Source organism: Ailuropoda melanoleuca, chromosome 6 (assembly GCF_002007445.2).
Source record: "Ailuropoda melanoleuca isolate Jingjing chromosome 6, ASM200744v2, whole genome shotgun sequence".
Classification (NCBI taxonomy): domain Eukaryota; kingdom Metazoa; phylum Chordata; class Mammalia; order Carnivora; family Ursidae; genus Ailuropoda; species Ailuropoda melanoleuca.
In genome coordinates, this window is record NC_048223.1 from 101,662,179 (window position 1) to 101,677,560 (window position 15,382).

At 37.5% G+C, this 15,382-nt stretch overlaps 1 protein-coding gene across 3 annotated transcripts in view; it reads right to left on the reverse strand.

Annotated features, from left to right (window-relative positions):
• CHUK (component of inhibitor of nuclear factor kappa B kinase complex) overlaps window positions 1-15,382 on the reverse strand; it is a 38,629-nt gene that overhangs the window by 23,018 nt on the left and 229 nt on the right. For all 3 annotated transcript variants that reach the window (XM_011231119.3, XM_011231120.3, XM_002924275.4), the window contains exons 2-9: window positions 9,058-9,152; window positions 6,660-6,774; window positions 5,919-5,988; window positions 4,949-5,037; window positions 3,714-3,803; window positions 3,223-3,347; window positions 2,925-3,032; window positions 2,214-2,349 (exon numbers count right to left, since the gene is read on the reverse strand). In XM_011231119.3, coding sequence (XP_011229421.3) covers window positions 2,214-2,349; window positions 2,925-3,032; window positions 3,223-3,347; window positions 3,714-3,803; window positions 4,949-5,037; window positions 5,919-5,988; window positions 6,660-6,774; window positions 9,058-9,152 — 828 coding nt within the window. The remainder of the gene's footprint in view (window positions 1-2,213; window positions 2,350-2,924; window positions 3,033-3,222; window positions 3,348-3,713; window positions 3,804-4,948; window positions 5,038-5,918; window positions 5,989-6,659; window positions 6,775-9,057; window positions 9,153-15,382) is intronic.

The following is a 15,382-nucleotide window of genomic DNA, read 5'->3' on the forward strand; positions in this document are numbered from 1 at the left end:
ACTTTATTCAATAAGCAAAGAGAACTATGGAAGGCTTTCTAAATTGAGAACCTGACAAAATCAGAATTGTTAAAACACTCAAAAGGTAAATCTGACAAAACAATTGGATATGTAATTAGAAGAGAAGGAATAGTTAGACAAGTCATCCCACTTAGGTAGCTGGAAAGATGATAGTACAAGAGGCATAGGTAAAGCTGTAGGAGAGATTTAATGGAGCAAATGTGTTCAGTTTTTAATAAATTAAGTTCTGGGTGCAAGTGAGACCACCAAGTATAGTTATATAGCAGTTATAAACACTCTGCAGAAATCAGACGACAAAAAGGGATCAAAGGTATCCAAATCGGCAAAGAAGAAGTCAAAATGTCTCTCTTTGCAGATGACATGATATTCTATATGGAAAACCCAAAAGAATCCACTCCCAANACTCCCAAACAATTAGAAGTTATAGAGCAATTCAGTAATGTGGCGGGATACAAAGTCAATGCTCAGAAATCAGTTGCATTTCTATACGTGAATAACGAGACTGAAGAAAGAGAAATTAGAGAATCCATCCCCTTTACGATAGCACCAAAAACCATACGTTACCTTGGAATTAACTAGAGACGTAAAGGACCTATATTCTAGAAACTATAAATCACTCTTGAAAGACACTGAGGAAGACATAAAAAGATGGAAAAATATTCCATGCTCATGGATCGGTAGAATTAACATAGTTAAAATGTCCATGCTACCTGGAGCAATCTACACTTTCAATGCTATCCCGATCAAAATACCGAGGACATTTTTCAAAGAACTGGAACAAATAGTCCTTAAATTTGTATGGAAACAGAAAAGGCCCAGAATCTCCAAGGAATTGTTGAAAAGGAAAAACAAAGCTGGGGGCATCACAATGCCGGATTTCGAGCTGTACTACAAAGCTGTGATCACAAAGACAGCATGGTACTGGCACAAAAACAGACACATCGACCAATGGAACAGAATAGAGAACCCAGAAATGGACCCTCGGCTCTTTGGGCAACTAATCTTTGATAAAGCAGGAAAAAACATCCGGTGGAAAAAAGACAGTCTCTTCAATAAATGGTGCTGGGAAAATTGGACAGCTACATGCAAAAGAATGAAACTTGACCACTCTCTCACACCATACACAAAAATAAACTCCAAATGGATGAACGACCTGGATGTGAGAGAGGAATCCATCAAAATTCTAGAGGAGAACATAGGCAACAACTTCTATGACATCGGCCAGAGCAACCTTTTTCACGACACATCGCCAAAGGCAAGAGAAATAAAAGATAAAATGAACTTATGGGACTTTATCAGGATAAAGAGCTTCTGCACAGCCAAGGAAACAGTCAAAAAAACTAAGAGACAGCCCACGGAATGGGAGAATATATTTGCAAAGGACACCACAGATAAAGGACTGGTATCCAAGATCTACAAAGAACTTCTCAAACTCAATACACGAGAAACAAATAAACAAATCATAAAATGGGCAGAAGATATGAACAGACACTTTTCCAATGAAGACATACAAATGGCTAACAGACACATGAAAAAATGTTCAAAATCATTAGCCATCAGGGAAATTCAAATCAAAACCACACTGAGATACCACCTTACGCCAGTTAGAATGGCAAAGATAGACAAGGCAAGAAACAACAATTGTTGGAGAGGATGTGGAGAAAGGGGATCCCTCCTACATTGTTGGTGGGAATGCAAGTTGGTACAGCCACTCTGGAAAACAGTGTGGAGGTCCCTTAAAAAGTTAAAAATTGAACTACCCTATGACCCAGCCATTGCACTACTGGGTGTTTACCCCAAAGATACAGACGTAGTAAAGAGAAGGGCCATATGCACCCCAATGTTCATAGCTGCATTGTCCACAATAGCCAAATCATGGAAGGAGCCGAGATGCCCTTCAACAGATGACTGGATTAAGAAGCTGTGGTCCATATATACAATGGAATATTACTCAGCTATCAGAAAGAACGAATTCTCAACATTTGCTGCAACATGGACGGCACTGGANAAAAAAAAAAAAGAAGTAAAGCTGAAAAGGCTTACTAAAGAAGTAAAAGCACATCAGCTCTAAGAATATAATTTTCTTTTCAAATATGCATCAGAAAAGATTATTAAAATGTTTATGCTTATTTTCCAAATAAATTTGTTAACTTCAATGTAAGTCTTATGAAGTAGACCACATTCAAACTAACCTTCAAATTCAGAATGTGATCCATTAATACAAAACATCTTGGCTGCTTCAAAGTAAGATCTACAGGTCCTCCTCTTTGCTGAGGATCCCAATTCAGCATCAACTGAAGCCAGTTTTCCATGGGTTCTACTATTAAACTAGAAAGCATACAAAAATTGGGTAAAAAATCATTATGTTCCAGTTTTCTTGTAGTATTGTGAAAAAAGGTAATTTTATAGGTTGCCCCGTCCTTTCTCATTACTCATCTGTATCATTTTGTATCTCACTTTCAAGTAATTCATGAAATGACAGGGGACGTTTTCCCATAAAAAACAACCCAAAACCTACATACGTAAGTACTGGCAATTGCAACAGATGAGTCTAATTCCATTCTCCAAGGAACCCATTTACTTCAGTATCCCAAGAATCTTCTTATAGCAGGGGTTCTTGTTTCCACTAGACCTGTACTGTCCAATATGGTAGCCTCTAGTCACAGTGGCTATTTGCATTTACACTTACATTAATTAAAATTAAATATAATTTAAAATTGAGTTCTGTCACACTACAACCTTTCAAGTGTTCAACAGTCTTATGGGGGCATCACAAATATAAAATTTTTCAAAATCACAGAAAGTTTTACTGCACAATACTACCTGAAGCAGACAACAACTCTACTGTTCTTTTATAACCCTAAAGAAACTGAGGTGAACTTCCTCAACTAAAATATACTTACCTACAAAGGCTATTTGGTTGAGGTAAATGACTACTAAACCGAACTTCTCCTGTCATCTCTTCACATGCAAATATACACTTTGGATCCTTCTTCTTAATCTTCTCATGCCTATAAAACAAGTTACCTCAGTTGACAACTGATTCTCACAAACACTCAAAGGTTTTTTGTCATTTAATTTTACTCAATTATGTAATTAAAAGGCAATTACACCATATGAAGGGGGATGGAAGAAACAAAAGCAGGTAATTGAAAATTTCCATTCCCATCAAACACACCAAAGTTCTCTTCCATTTCTTACCAGGTAAATGGCTGCAGATGATGCAAAAAAGGCCTATATCCAGCAATACATTCAAATACCATGGTCCCAAAGCTCCAATAATCAACAGTGGCTGTGTAAGGCTTATTCTCAAAGAGTTCTGGGGCCTTAAAAAGAAAAAAAAAAAATGCTTTACATGTCAATCCTACAAGAAAAGCTCCTTTAGGGGCGCCTGGGTGGCACAGCGGTTAGGCGTCTGCCTTCAGCTCAGGGCATGATCCCGGCATTGTGGGATCGAGCCCCACATCGGGCTCTTCCGCCATTAGCCTGCTTCTTCCTCTCCCACTCCCCCTGCTTGTGTTCCCTCTCTCCCTGGCTGTCTCTATCTCTGTCGAATAAAGAAATAAAATCTATAAAAAAAAAAAAAAAAAAAAGAAAAGCTACTTTATTTTTGAACTACTATATTCAAGACCTTCAGAAATAAGAATATGAATTCTGTACACTTAAATTCAAAGAAACAATCCATGTCTCACCAGATATTGCAGTGTTCCCACAAAAGATGTACACAGACTTCCTTGATCAACATCTTTGGCATATCCCAGATCAATTATTTTATGCATAATCTGCAAAACAAAAAGTATTAAATGATTGAGAAATCTGAAAGGGAAAGGCAACAATATCCTTATAAGGCTCTAGAGAGGGAAGCGGGGAAGGGCTTGGGCTCTGGAATATCACAATCGTATTTCAAGCCTGAGCTCCACTGCTTATGTGACCTTGATCAAGTTACTTAACTTCTCTCAGTTTCCTAAATAATGGTATTACTAACAATTCTTACTTCACAGAATTATTATTAGGATTAAACAAAATAAAGAAAGAAAAGAATCTAACACAGAATCTGATACATGGTAAAAAATGTTTAAAAATTAAGTAAAGGCTATTAATTTTTATTTTGGTATATTCAGAATAAGCTTGATCCATTAACCAGAAGAGAAAGGTAAGGATGATTCCAAACTTGAAAAAGCATCATACCACTGAGTGAGTCTAACTTGAAGAATATCCTTAAGTCTCTGGATACAAAAAAAGCAGCAATAGTTGGTGCCAAACATACATGAAAGGCTCCTAAGAAAAGAGGCACCATCAAGGTTTCATCACCTCCAACTGACCACCATCATCACTAACTAAAGACCACACAATCCAATTCCAGGTTCAGACTCGGCTTTACATCTTTATTGGACTGGAACCTGAGTGCTAGTCACAAGAAAACTGTTTCAATTATTCTGATAAATACAAGTATTACAGGAGTTAATGCATAATTTCTGATTGTTCTAAAGATGACTCATTTAAGAATCTGAGAAAGCAAGGTTTTGAATTTTACTTGAATATAGAATATAGGACTTTTGGGGAGGAGAATGAGTTTGTTCTTTCTTAAATAAGAAACATAGTTAAGTAAACATACTTAACTAAATCCAGGATGTGTGCGTGTATTGGATGTGCTTCATAAGGGATTAACAAATTATTTTTATTTACTGCCTATTATCTCTACTAAATACTGTATTAGAAAACAGAAGTGAGCAAGACAGGCACAGTTCCTTCTCTAATGGAGCCACTATGTTAGCAGAAGAGACAAACTGAACACAAAATCACAGTTCAGTGTAATGAGGTTAGAAAAAGTATAAAATGCTATGGAAAGACACCAGACTTCAAAGACTAATTACACCAGGGAAACTGTGTTCAATTGGCATGTAACATTTCTTCAGGTTTCACCTACCTTTCCCCCAACATCCTGAAGAACTATGTTTTCAGGTTTTAGATCACGATGTATAATTTTGTTTTCATGCAAATATCGGATCCCAGACCCTAAATAAAGTTTAAAATGTATTTTGAGGTAACAGAAATACTGAATTAAAAATAAATTCGTCTCACATTTTGTACAAATCTGACATTCAAGCTTTTTTTTCTAAGTTTTTTTATTTAAGTAATCTCTACACCCAACGTGGGGCTTGAACTCACAACCCTGAAATCAAGCATCGCATGCTCCTCTGACTGAGCCAACCGGGCACCCCTCTGATGCTCACATTTATACGGATGATTAATGATATTATACCACTTCAGATTCTCTCCACAGAAAATCCAGTTAACATGAAAAAAGTGCGGCAGAATTATATAACTCCCCAGTTTTCCCTCCCATCTAAATCATCTTCTTCAACTAGACTTGACCTCCATGACCTAGGAAAAGAAATCAAATATACAGGGAAATCAAAATATATAGGGAAACATATTCTTGGCTTCTGACCTTCTTCCAAGGGCCTGAGTGCAGGTAATTTTAGGGATTTTTCAGGAGTAATTCTTATTAAAAAGAGATTTCATCCTAAGAGTTGACTTGAGGACCAGTAACCATGAGATGCAATGCCACTGGTAAATAAAATTACTATGTTAGGCAGAGAGGGATGAAGGGAGAGTAAAACTGAATAAGGTCCTTTCACACCATTTTTTGTCAGCAATTGGAACATCTATTAGTCAAAAATGGGCTCCCAGCAAAAAACAAAAAATAACAAAATATCCTAGTTTTAGCATCAAGAGCAATAGTTAAATTTTTCTAATAATTTCTTATAGATGGTAAAAGTGTATGCTTTGTATAGTACATCAAAAATTCTCCTTAATTCCCAAGCAGTATACAGATCCTTTTATAAACCAAAGGGGCATTAAGTTATGATGGTATTTTCAAACTGATTACATACCTATATCACTCAGTAAAGAAAGTATCTGGCTTTCTTTAAGTCCACAGCAATTTTCTGGTTTGTTGAGTAACTGAAGAAAAAAAAATGTATACTGCCAATACTGCTGGGCAGTAGTGGTAACACATTAATCACTTATACACTAAGAGAATATTCAAATAAGAAAATAAGTCACAATTAAGAAAATGTAAGAAGGGAAAAATTACCAAAACCATACTGAGGACAAATTAATTTCATGGCGAAACTTATACAAGTAAAGATAAAGGAAGAAAGTATGTGAAATTGAAAAAGGCTGAAAAAACCTCACATATTTATAAATAGCCATACAGTATATTTAAAATGATATGAGAAAGATATGCAAAAGAAAAAAAATAATAACCTCTTTTTTTTTTTTAAACACAACTTCTTTATAAACACCTTAGATAGACATTGATATTTTGGTCTAACACAATAAATCCACTCCCATCCTGCAAACACCACCACCTGCAAAAAAATGTGTGTTCTCAATCAGGGGTTAGTAAATGTTCCCAGTAAAGGGCCATACAGTAAAAACTTTAGGCTTTGCAGGGCACAGGTCTCTGTCACAACTACTCAATTCTAATGTTGTAGTAAAAAAGCAGCCACAAAAACAGGTAACAGGCCATAGTTTACTGACTTTTATTCTAGATTATCTTATTAAACATGATTCAAACATTGCTAAGGTTCATGATTTACTATCTCATCATCTCAAAACATCCACACTACCTTCCGGAGATCTCCTCCAGAACAGTATTCCATTGCTAGAAGAGGCACATCATTAATTAAAAAATTCAATTCCTCAGGTACATCACGGGCCTTTACAACATTGGCGTGGTTCAACCTAACAAGAAGGGGAAAACATAATCAAAAATTTTTTTCCAATGAAAAGAGATTGGGTTTGAAATGGTAATTAACTGGGGGGCAGTGGAAGAAAGGCTGGCATTTTTTATAATATTCTAATTTCTCATTTGTATAATGAAGAATTAATAATTTTCAAAAATAAAATATAGCTAAGGGTACCTGGATGGCTCGGTCAGTTAAGTGTATGACTCTAGATTTTGGCTCAGGTCATGATCTCAGGGTTGTAGGATCAAGCCCTGCATCGGGCTCAGTGGAGAGTTGGCTTGGGATTCTCTCTCTCCCTCTCCCTCTGCCCACCCCCTCTAAAATAAACAAATAAATCTTTAAAAGTAAATAAAATACAGATAAAAATACTATCACAATCAATACTATTACATTTCTATGTGCCAAACAGTAACCACTTTACATACTTCAACTCATTTACTTGTCATAATAATCCTACTACAGATAGATTTATTAATAGCCTCATCACACAGGAGAAAACTGAAGCACAAATTGGTTAAGTAATATAGGATCACACAGCAAGGAGGTGGTCAAGTAAGGACTCAAATCTGGCAGTCTTGTTCCAAAGCCTATATCACACTGGTTCTCCCACAATCACTTACAATGTCACCCATATGTACTATATTAAAATTTTGACATATTTCCTTCTAGCATCAATCTGTACATAAATACATTTTTAAATAAATGTTAAGTCTCACTATATATTGTTTTCTAACATCTTTTTTTTTTTAACTTAACGATATATCATCCCAGCCATCATCATCATCATCAAGCCTGTGCATCTCAAAACTGGAATAGATTACCAGGTCCTAGAGACCTAAGGAAACAGACTCTCCATGTGGAGGTCCTGAGCATTCACACTGCTAACAAGGTTTCCTGGGGATTCTGCCACATAGCCAAGTTGGAGTACTTTAATAGTGAATTGAGCAAAGACACTGGAATCAGAAAGTACTTATTTCAAATTCAGACTCTATTAGCTACCAGTTGTAGGACTCTATGAGCTTCAACTTCCTCATCTTGAAATAGGGATAATACCTAAAAACAGGGCTGCTGTGACAAGTAGGATTATTTGTAAAGCACTTAGCACACTACTTGTGCAGGTTTTAAAATATGACCACTTCTCCCTTTAAGAGCTTAATTATTCTCCTCCCCTTAAGTGTAGGCTGTACTTAGTGACTCATTTCTAACAAATAGAATGTGGTAGAAAAGATATTACACCCGAGGAAAGATCATAAAAGATATGTCAGCTTTCACTTTGCTCTCTCTCCTCAGATCACTCACTTTGGGGAAAGCTAGCTGCCATGTCATGAAAATATCCAAGCTTCCCTCTGCAGAGGCCCGTATGATGAGCAACTGATACCTCTAGCCAAAAGCCATATAAATGAGCTTGGAAGTGGATACTCCAGCCCCATTCAAGTCTTTGGATGACTGTAGCTCCACTCAACATTTTGGCGGTGTTTCAGGAGGAATCTCCTGAGTCAGAATCACTAAACAAAGTCACTCCCAAATTCCTAAACCACAGAAACTGTGAGATACTAAATGTTTGTTGGTTTGTTTGTTTGTTTTTAATTTAAGTAATCTCTATACGCAGTATAGATAATGTGGGGCTTGAACTCACAACCCCGAGATCAAGAGTCACATTCTCTTCTGACTGAACCAGCCAGATGCTCCCAAATGGTTGTTTTGAGTGACTGAGTTTTGGGGAAATTTTGTACGAAGCAATAGATACACTATTCAACACAAGTAGGTAAGAGTAAAGAAATGAGAGTAGTGATTATATTTAACAAGAAAGTATAATGGATGAACATTGCCCAAAATCCAAAAGAAAAAGATTCTTCTGCCCACAGAAAGCTGAGTCTGATAATACACAGCTGGCTTTTTTAAAAAGATTTTATTTATTTATTTGAGAGAAAGAGTGAGCACGAGTTGGGGGAGAGGGGCAGAGGGAGAAGCAGACTCCCCACTGAGCAGGGAGCCCAACTCAGGGCTCGACCCCAGGGCCCTGAGATCACGACCTGAGCCGAAGGCAGCTGCTTAACTGACTGAGCCATCCAAGCACCCCCTTAGCTGATTTTTAAAACTAAACCTACTTAATCATAATGTGATGTTATTAGTTGAAACAGAACATATATTTGATGAGAAAGAAAAAAACACATTCCCCAAAAGATCCTGAGAAGAACAGATTCCCACCCTCCTTCCCTATGATGACATCTGCCCAGGCTGCAGAGCTAGGGAAATATAAGTCATCAAATACACTTACTTCTTCATGATCTGGATTTCATGGCACCACCGTTCTCTGTTTTTGGTACTTAGTTCTAGGCGACATGACTTAATTGCTATTTTGACATCAAGTTCCTGCCAAGATAGAAAATCAACAGAGAAAAATTATAATTAGGTTCTTGTGCAGATTTACTTGCTATCAAAGAAATGCCAACCTAGGGAAACAAAACTCTGGCTTTACTAATTAAACAGATTTATCCACAGCTCTCTTGAGCCGATCCTTTTGCCAGGTAAACCACAAGCCTATTAAAGCAATGCTTCAAAATGACCTTCACCCCAGCCTCTATAATATGAAAAACCCACAACGAACATCACACCCAATGAGGAAAAACTGAGAGCTTTTCCCCAAGGTCAGGAACAAGACAAAGATGTCCACCCTCACTACTTTTATTCAACGTAGTACTGGAAGTCCTAGCCACAGCAATCAGACCACAAAAAGAAATAAAAACCATCCAAATTAGTAAGGAAGAAGTAAAATTTTCACTATTTGCAAATGACATCCTATACAAAAAAAAAAAAAAAAAAACCAAAACCCTAAAGATTCCACAAAAAAAGGACCTTGAATAGCCAAAGCAAACTTGAAAAAGAAAAATAAAACTGGAGATATCACAATTCTAGATGTCAAGTTATATTCAAAGCTGTAGTAATCGAAACAGTATGGTGGCACAAAAATAGACAGATCAATAGAACAGAATGGAGAGCCCAGAAATAAACCCATAATTATATGCTCAATTAATCCATGACAAAGGAGGCAAGAATATGCAATGGGAAAAAGATAGTCTCTTCAACAAATGGTGTTGGGAAAACTGGACAGTTACATGCAAAAGAATAAAACTGGACCACCTGGGGCACCTGAGTGTCTCAGTTCTTAAGCGTCTGCCTTCGGCTCAGGGCGTGACCCCGGTGTTCCGGAATCAAGCCCCACATCAGGCTCCTCCGCTTGGAGCCTGCTTCTTCCTCTCCCACTCCCCCTGTTTGTGTTCCCTCTCTCACTGGCTGTCTCTCTCTCTCTCTTTGTCAAATAAATAAATAAATCTTAAAAAAAAAACAACTGGACCACTTTCTTACACCACACACAAAAATAAACTCAAAATGGTTTAAAGACAGGGGTGGGGGGGCAGAGTGCCTCAGTCAGTTAGGCATCCAGCTCTTGACTTTGCCTCAGGTGATGATCTCAGGATTGTGAGATCGAGCCCTGTGCTGGGCTCCAGACTGGGCATGAAGCCTGTTTAAGATTCTCTCTCTCCCTCTGTCCTCCCTCCACCCCCCACCCTGTTCGCACATGTGCGCACTCAAAATAAATAAATAAATAAAAATAGGGTTCAAGACATAAATATGAGACCCAAAACCACAAAAATCCTAGAAGAGAACACAGGCAGTAATTTCCCTGACATCAGCCATAGCAACGTTTTTCTAGATACATCTGAGGAAAGGGAAATAAAAGCAAAAATACACTATTGGGACTATATCAAAATAAAAAGCTTCTGCACAGCAAAGGGAACAATCAACAAAACTAAAAGGCAAGCCACTGAATGGGAGAAGATATTTGCAAATGACATATCTGGTAAAGGGTTAGTATCCAAAATATGTAAAAACTGATATAAGTCAACACCCAAAAAACAAATAATCCAACTACAAAATGGGAAGAAGACAGGAATAGACAGTTCCCCAAAGAAGATAAACAGATGGCCAACGGATACAAGAAAAGATACTCAACATCACTTATCATCAGGGAAATGCAAATCAAAACTACAATGAAATATCATCTCACACCTATCAGAATGGCTAAAATAAAAAACACAAGAAACAACAAGTGTTGGTGAGGATGTAGAGAAAAACCTTGTGCGCTGCTGGTGGAATGCAAACTGGTGCAGCCACTGTGAAAAACAGTATAGAGGCACCTTGAAAAGTTAAAAAGATAATTACCCTATGATGAAGTAATTGCACTACTGGGTATTTACCCAAAAACATAAAAAACACTAATTCAAAGGGATACAGGTACCCCCATGTTTACTGCAGTATTATTTACAATAGCCAAATTATGGAAGCAGCCCAAGTGTGAATGGATAAAGAAGATGTAGTATAAAATGGAATATTATTCGGCCATAAAAAGGAATGAAATCTTGCCATTTACAACATGGATGTAGCTAGAGGATATAATGCTAAATGAAATAAGTCAGAGAAAGACAAATACCACATCATTTCACTCATATGTGGAATTTAAGAAACAAAACAAGCAAAGAAAGAGACAGACAACCAAGAAACAGGCTCTTAATTACAGTGAACAAACTGATAGTTACCAGAAGGGGAGGTAGGTGGGGTGAAATAAGTGAACTAGGTGATGGGGATTAAAGAGTACACTTATAATAATGAGCACTGAGTAATGTACAAAATTGTTGAATCACTATATTGTACATCTGAAACTATTGTAACACAGTATGTTTACTGGAATTAAAATAAAAAGCAATGAAAAAAGAAAGGGGAAAAAAATCTTGACAGGTCAAATGCCCAAGAAAATCAGACAGACACATTTTCTTTTTCCTCTCAACGGAAAAAAAATAAATAAAAAGACCTCTTGTACTAACATATTTAGAGCTGAGGATCTTAATAATAATTAAATGAACACTTCTTTATAAAATGAACCAAATCTCTTTTACTTTTAGTGATTTAAGAAAAAGTCACACCTGTCACCCAAGTTCTTAGGAACTAACAATTTTTGTTTAGAAATACTCAGAAAAGATACAAATTATGAAAAGTGAGACTCTGAGGTTCTGAGTTGGCTTGACAAGAAACAATCAATCAAACCTCAAATACATCAAAGCACACAAGGAAAAAGTCACTGAGGCTGATCCCATTACAGGTCTCTTCAGAACACTGTCTCCTACACACAACCAGAAAAATACAAAAGACCTGTCTCCCGAACAAACCCCTTTTTGAGCTTAATCAAGACAGCTAACAAGGGCCCTGGCCTTCAGCATAACTAGAATGAAGACGATAATTCAGGGCTACCTGGCCTCAACAGCAAAGAAATAGTTTCAATATAACCAAGCCTAACAACAACAACAACAACAAAAAACCTCCAAAATTTGTTCCTAATCTCTACATTTCAAAGGACATTTAAAAAATCCTAACAATGGCTACATTTCTATTTCCATATCTATAAAATGAACTTAATAGCTCTTGCCTATGACTAGTAATTTAGCCAATTCTGACTGAAATTAAACCCAACATGATGCACATTACAGGAAATAGCCAGACTTCATCACATTCTGGCAACAGTAATAATGTAGCCCAGGAACAGCAGTCAGGACCAAACTGGAAGAAAAAAAAACAAAACAGTATATAGATGAGGAAGCAAGACATTAACTTGTATGGGATATTCTAAATGGGGGCAGAGGGATGGTGAAGGGAAGAAGCTACAGATAAGACAGGTCATGTACAGAGAAAGAAGAAAGGAATTAGGACACACTACAATCTAGCTTAAATACAGTCCTTGCTCCCTTCAACCTTTCTTTTGTTTTCAGCAGGTACCTGGCTGTAGCTAGGCCCCATGTAATCTTTTACCACCACAGAGACAATTCAGTATAACCATGAATATTAAGCCCTAAAACATGGGAATATTTCAGAGACAGATAGTGGCAATTGTTGCACAACAATGTGAATGTACTTAATGCCACAGAACTGTACACTTAAAAATGGTAAATGTTATCTATTTCACCACAATAAAAAAATTGGAAAATACAAAGTTAAAGTAGTTTCTTTACTAAAGTACGTCTCAGAGTTTTTAATATGCCAATGTGGATTATGACTCTCCAAGTGAAACAATATTATATACCTCATTCACCCGATGTTATTTGACCACAGTACCCTTTTTTCAAAGCATTTCACCAGATTAATTTTCCCAAACACACTTTGAGAAGTGATACCCTATTCCCTAGGAAGAATTCTTTAGTTCTTTTTGCAAGCTTCTATATTACTTTATAAATACCTTTTTATATAGGTTACCACATTGTACTTAAAGTGTTTCTGTGTCTGCCTCTCCCACCAGACTTGAAATCTCCTTGAGGGCAGAAAATACTTTTTTTGTTGACTTGGGTACCATCAGCACCCAGCATAATAATCAGATAAATAAACCATCTCACATCCTTTTTTCTTCCTCACTGTGATTTAAGAGATGTAGATAAAATACTGGGACATGGCTTCCACCAAAACACAAAGATCTTGAAAGCTATTAAGGGCAAATCCGAAGTCAGGCTTAAAAAAGCAATGATGCTATTTCTAAGTCTTAAGACAGAGTATTTCTTCTGTTTTCACTACAGGCTCAGTTGTCAAAGGTCCCAATTTGCGGGAAGAGCCAGGCTAGACACCTGGAAAGCTCCTGAGAGATTTCTAGGATTCTACCGGAACCCAAATCTCTTCCATTTAAAAATTAAGAGACAGAAAGTAAAAGGGTGATTGCGGAGATGGGGAGGGGGAGGCTTGGAAATAGGGATAATGGGGAGTTAACAGGAGTTATCATTTAATGATTACAGAGTTTCAGTTTGGTAAGACGAAAAAGTTCTGGAAATAGATGGTGGTAATGGTTGCACACCAATGTAAATGTACTTAATGCCACTGTACACTTAAAAATAGTTAAAATGGTAAACTTTACATTATATATACTTTACTACAATTTTTTTAAAAAAAGGGATGTGTTGATCTATCCCCAGTCAGGGACCAAGAAAAGCAGTCACAAAAGCATGCTAACAAGCATATTTTTTTTTTCTCTTATGACCAGGCTGATGGGCAGGCTTGGAAAACAAGGCCACAGGCAACATTCCATTGAAGTAGTTGGCTCCCTCTTTTCTCTTTGAGTGCCTTACGTCCTCTCTGATTGTGAGAATTATTAAATTTACTACTTGTCTAGCTGTCAAAGCACTAAATGCCTTAGTTCTTCACCTCCTGTTCTCCCTCTCTCCAAGATGTCCTTCTATGCTGTATTTAGAAGGCTGCTTCACAAAATTTCCTCAGTTCCATCAGTGACATTTGTCATTGTGACTGCCACAGAAACATGCCTATTCCTCCCAGGTATACTCCCATGTCCCCTACCTCCCACTCTATATTATGGACTCTCTACCCAAATTAAGACAGCAAATCTTGAATTCATTTCTCCATTCACAGGCCAGTTGCAAGCATTTTAATAACATTGTAATTGCTCATCTTGCCCCATGTTTTTCACTCAGATTTATCATTTACAAAACAATCTTCCAAAGATACCACTTTTATCTTGACATTTCCTTTTTTAAGGTCAATTAATAATGGTAAAGATGATGACAATAGCAACAATACAGCCGCAGCAGGAGCTAACAAATGAGGGCTTTACACTGTACTGTACTTAGCCTTACACATATTATCTTATTTAACTCTCAAACAGACCCATGATGTATATAATTATTTTAACTATTTTACAGAAGACAAAACAAAGGCTGTACTGCAAGGATTATTAGCCAAGGGTCTATATCTCTAAAAGGTTTGTGAATGTCCTTCAGGAGCGCATGACCCCCTCAAATGGCAATGCATAAGGTGGCGGGGATGTGCAACTGTGCATTTTGCTGGGGAAAGGGTTCATAGCTTTTATTGGCTTATTGAAAGATCATAGCTCAAACTTGATTATTAACTGCTGCTAAAAGGTTAAACATTTTCAATTAAATTAAAGCAAAATTCCTGAGTCTGAAGGTAGCTGTCTTTACCGACTAGAGCACATCACACCCAATCTACTTCCTTCCCTTAGGAAGCCATGATCATTTCACCAGCTGATCCTCACACTGTTCCCTACCCAGAACGCATCCCCAAATGTGAAGCCTACCCATGCTTCCAAAAGCTTACCTGTGGACCCATGAAACCTTCCTGGTCTATTCCAGTCCCTACTGATATCACATAGCCTCCAAGAACACACATGAACACACACATTCCCACAGACAACCCCCTTCTTCAGTCCCATTTTCTCACCCATTCGTGCTGGCAATACACACTCTAATGTGCACCTTCCTCGCACATCCCGACATTCTCTACATTCGGAGACACGGACGCAGTGTCACACTCAGTAAACAGTTTGTCACATCTTGACATTCATACCAGAAGTTCCCCCTAAGAGCTCTATCTCACACACGCTGACCCAGGACCTCAGATACAACCTCGGACTCAGTCACCAGACTCACAAGCACAGGATCACACATTCACTCAGTCACACAGGCTCACCGGCCCACAGTACTGCCCAAAGTCTCACTGACGATCTCTCACGTACTGACAGTCGCTCTGTTCCACAG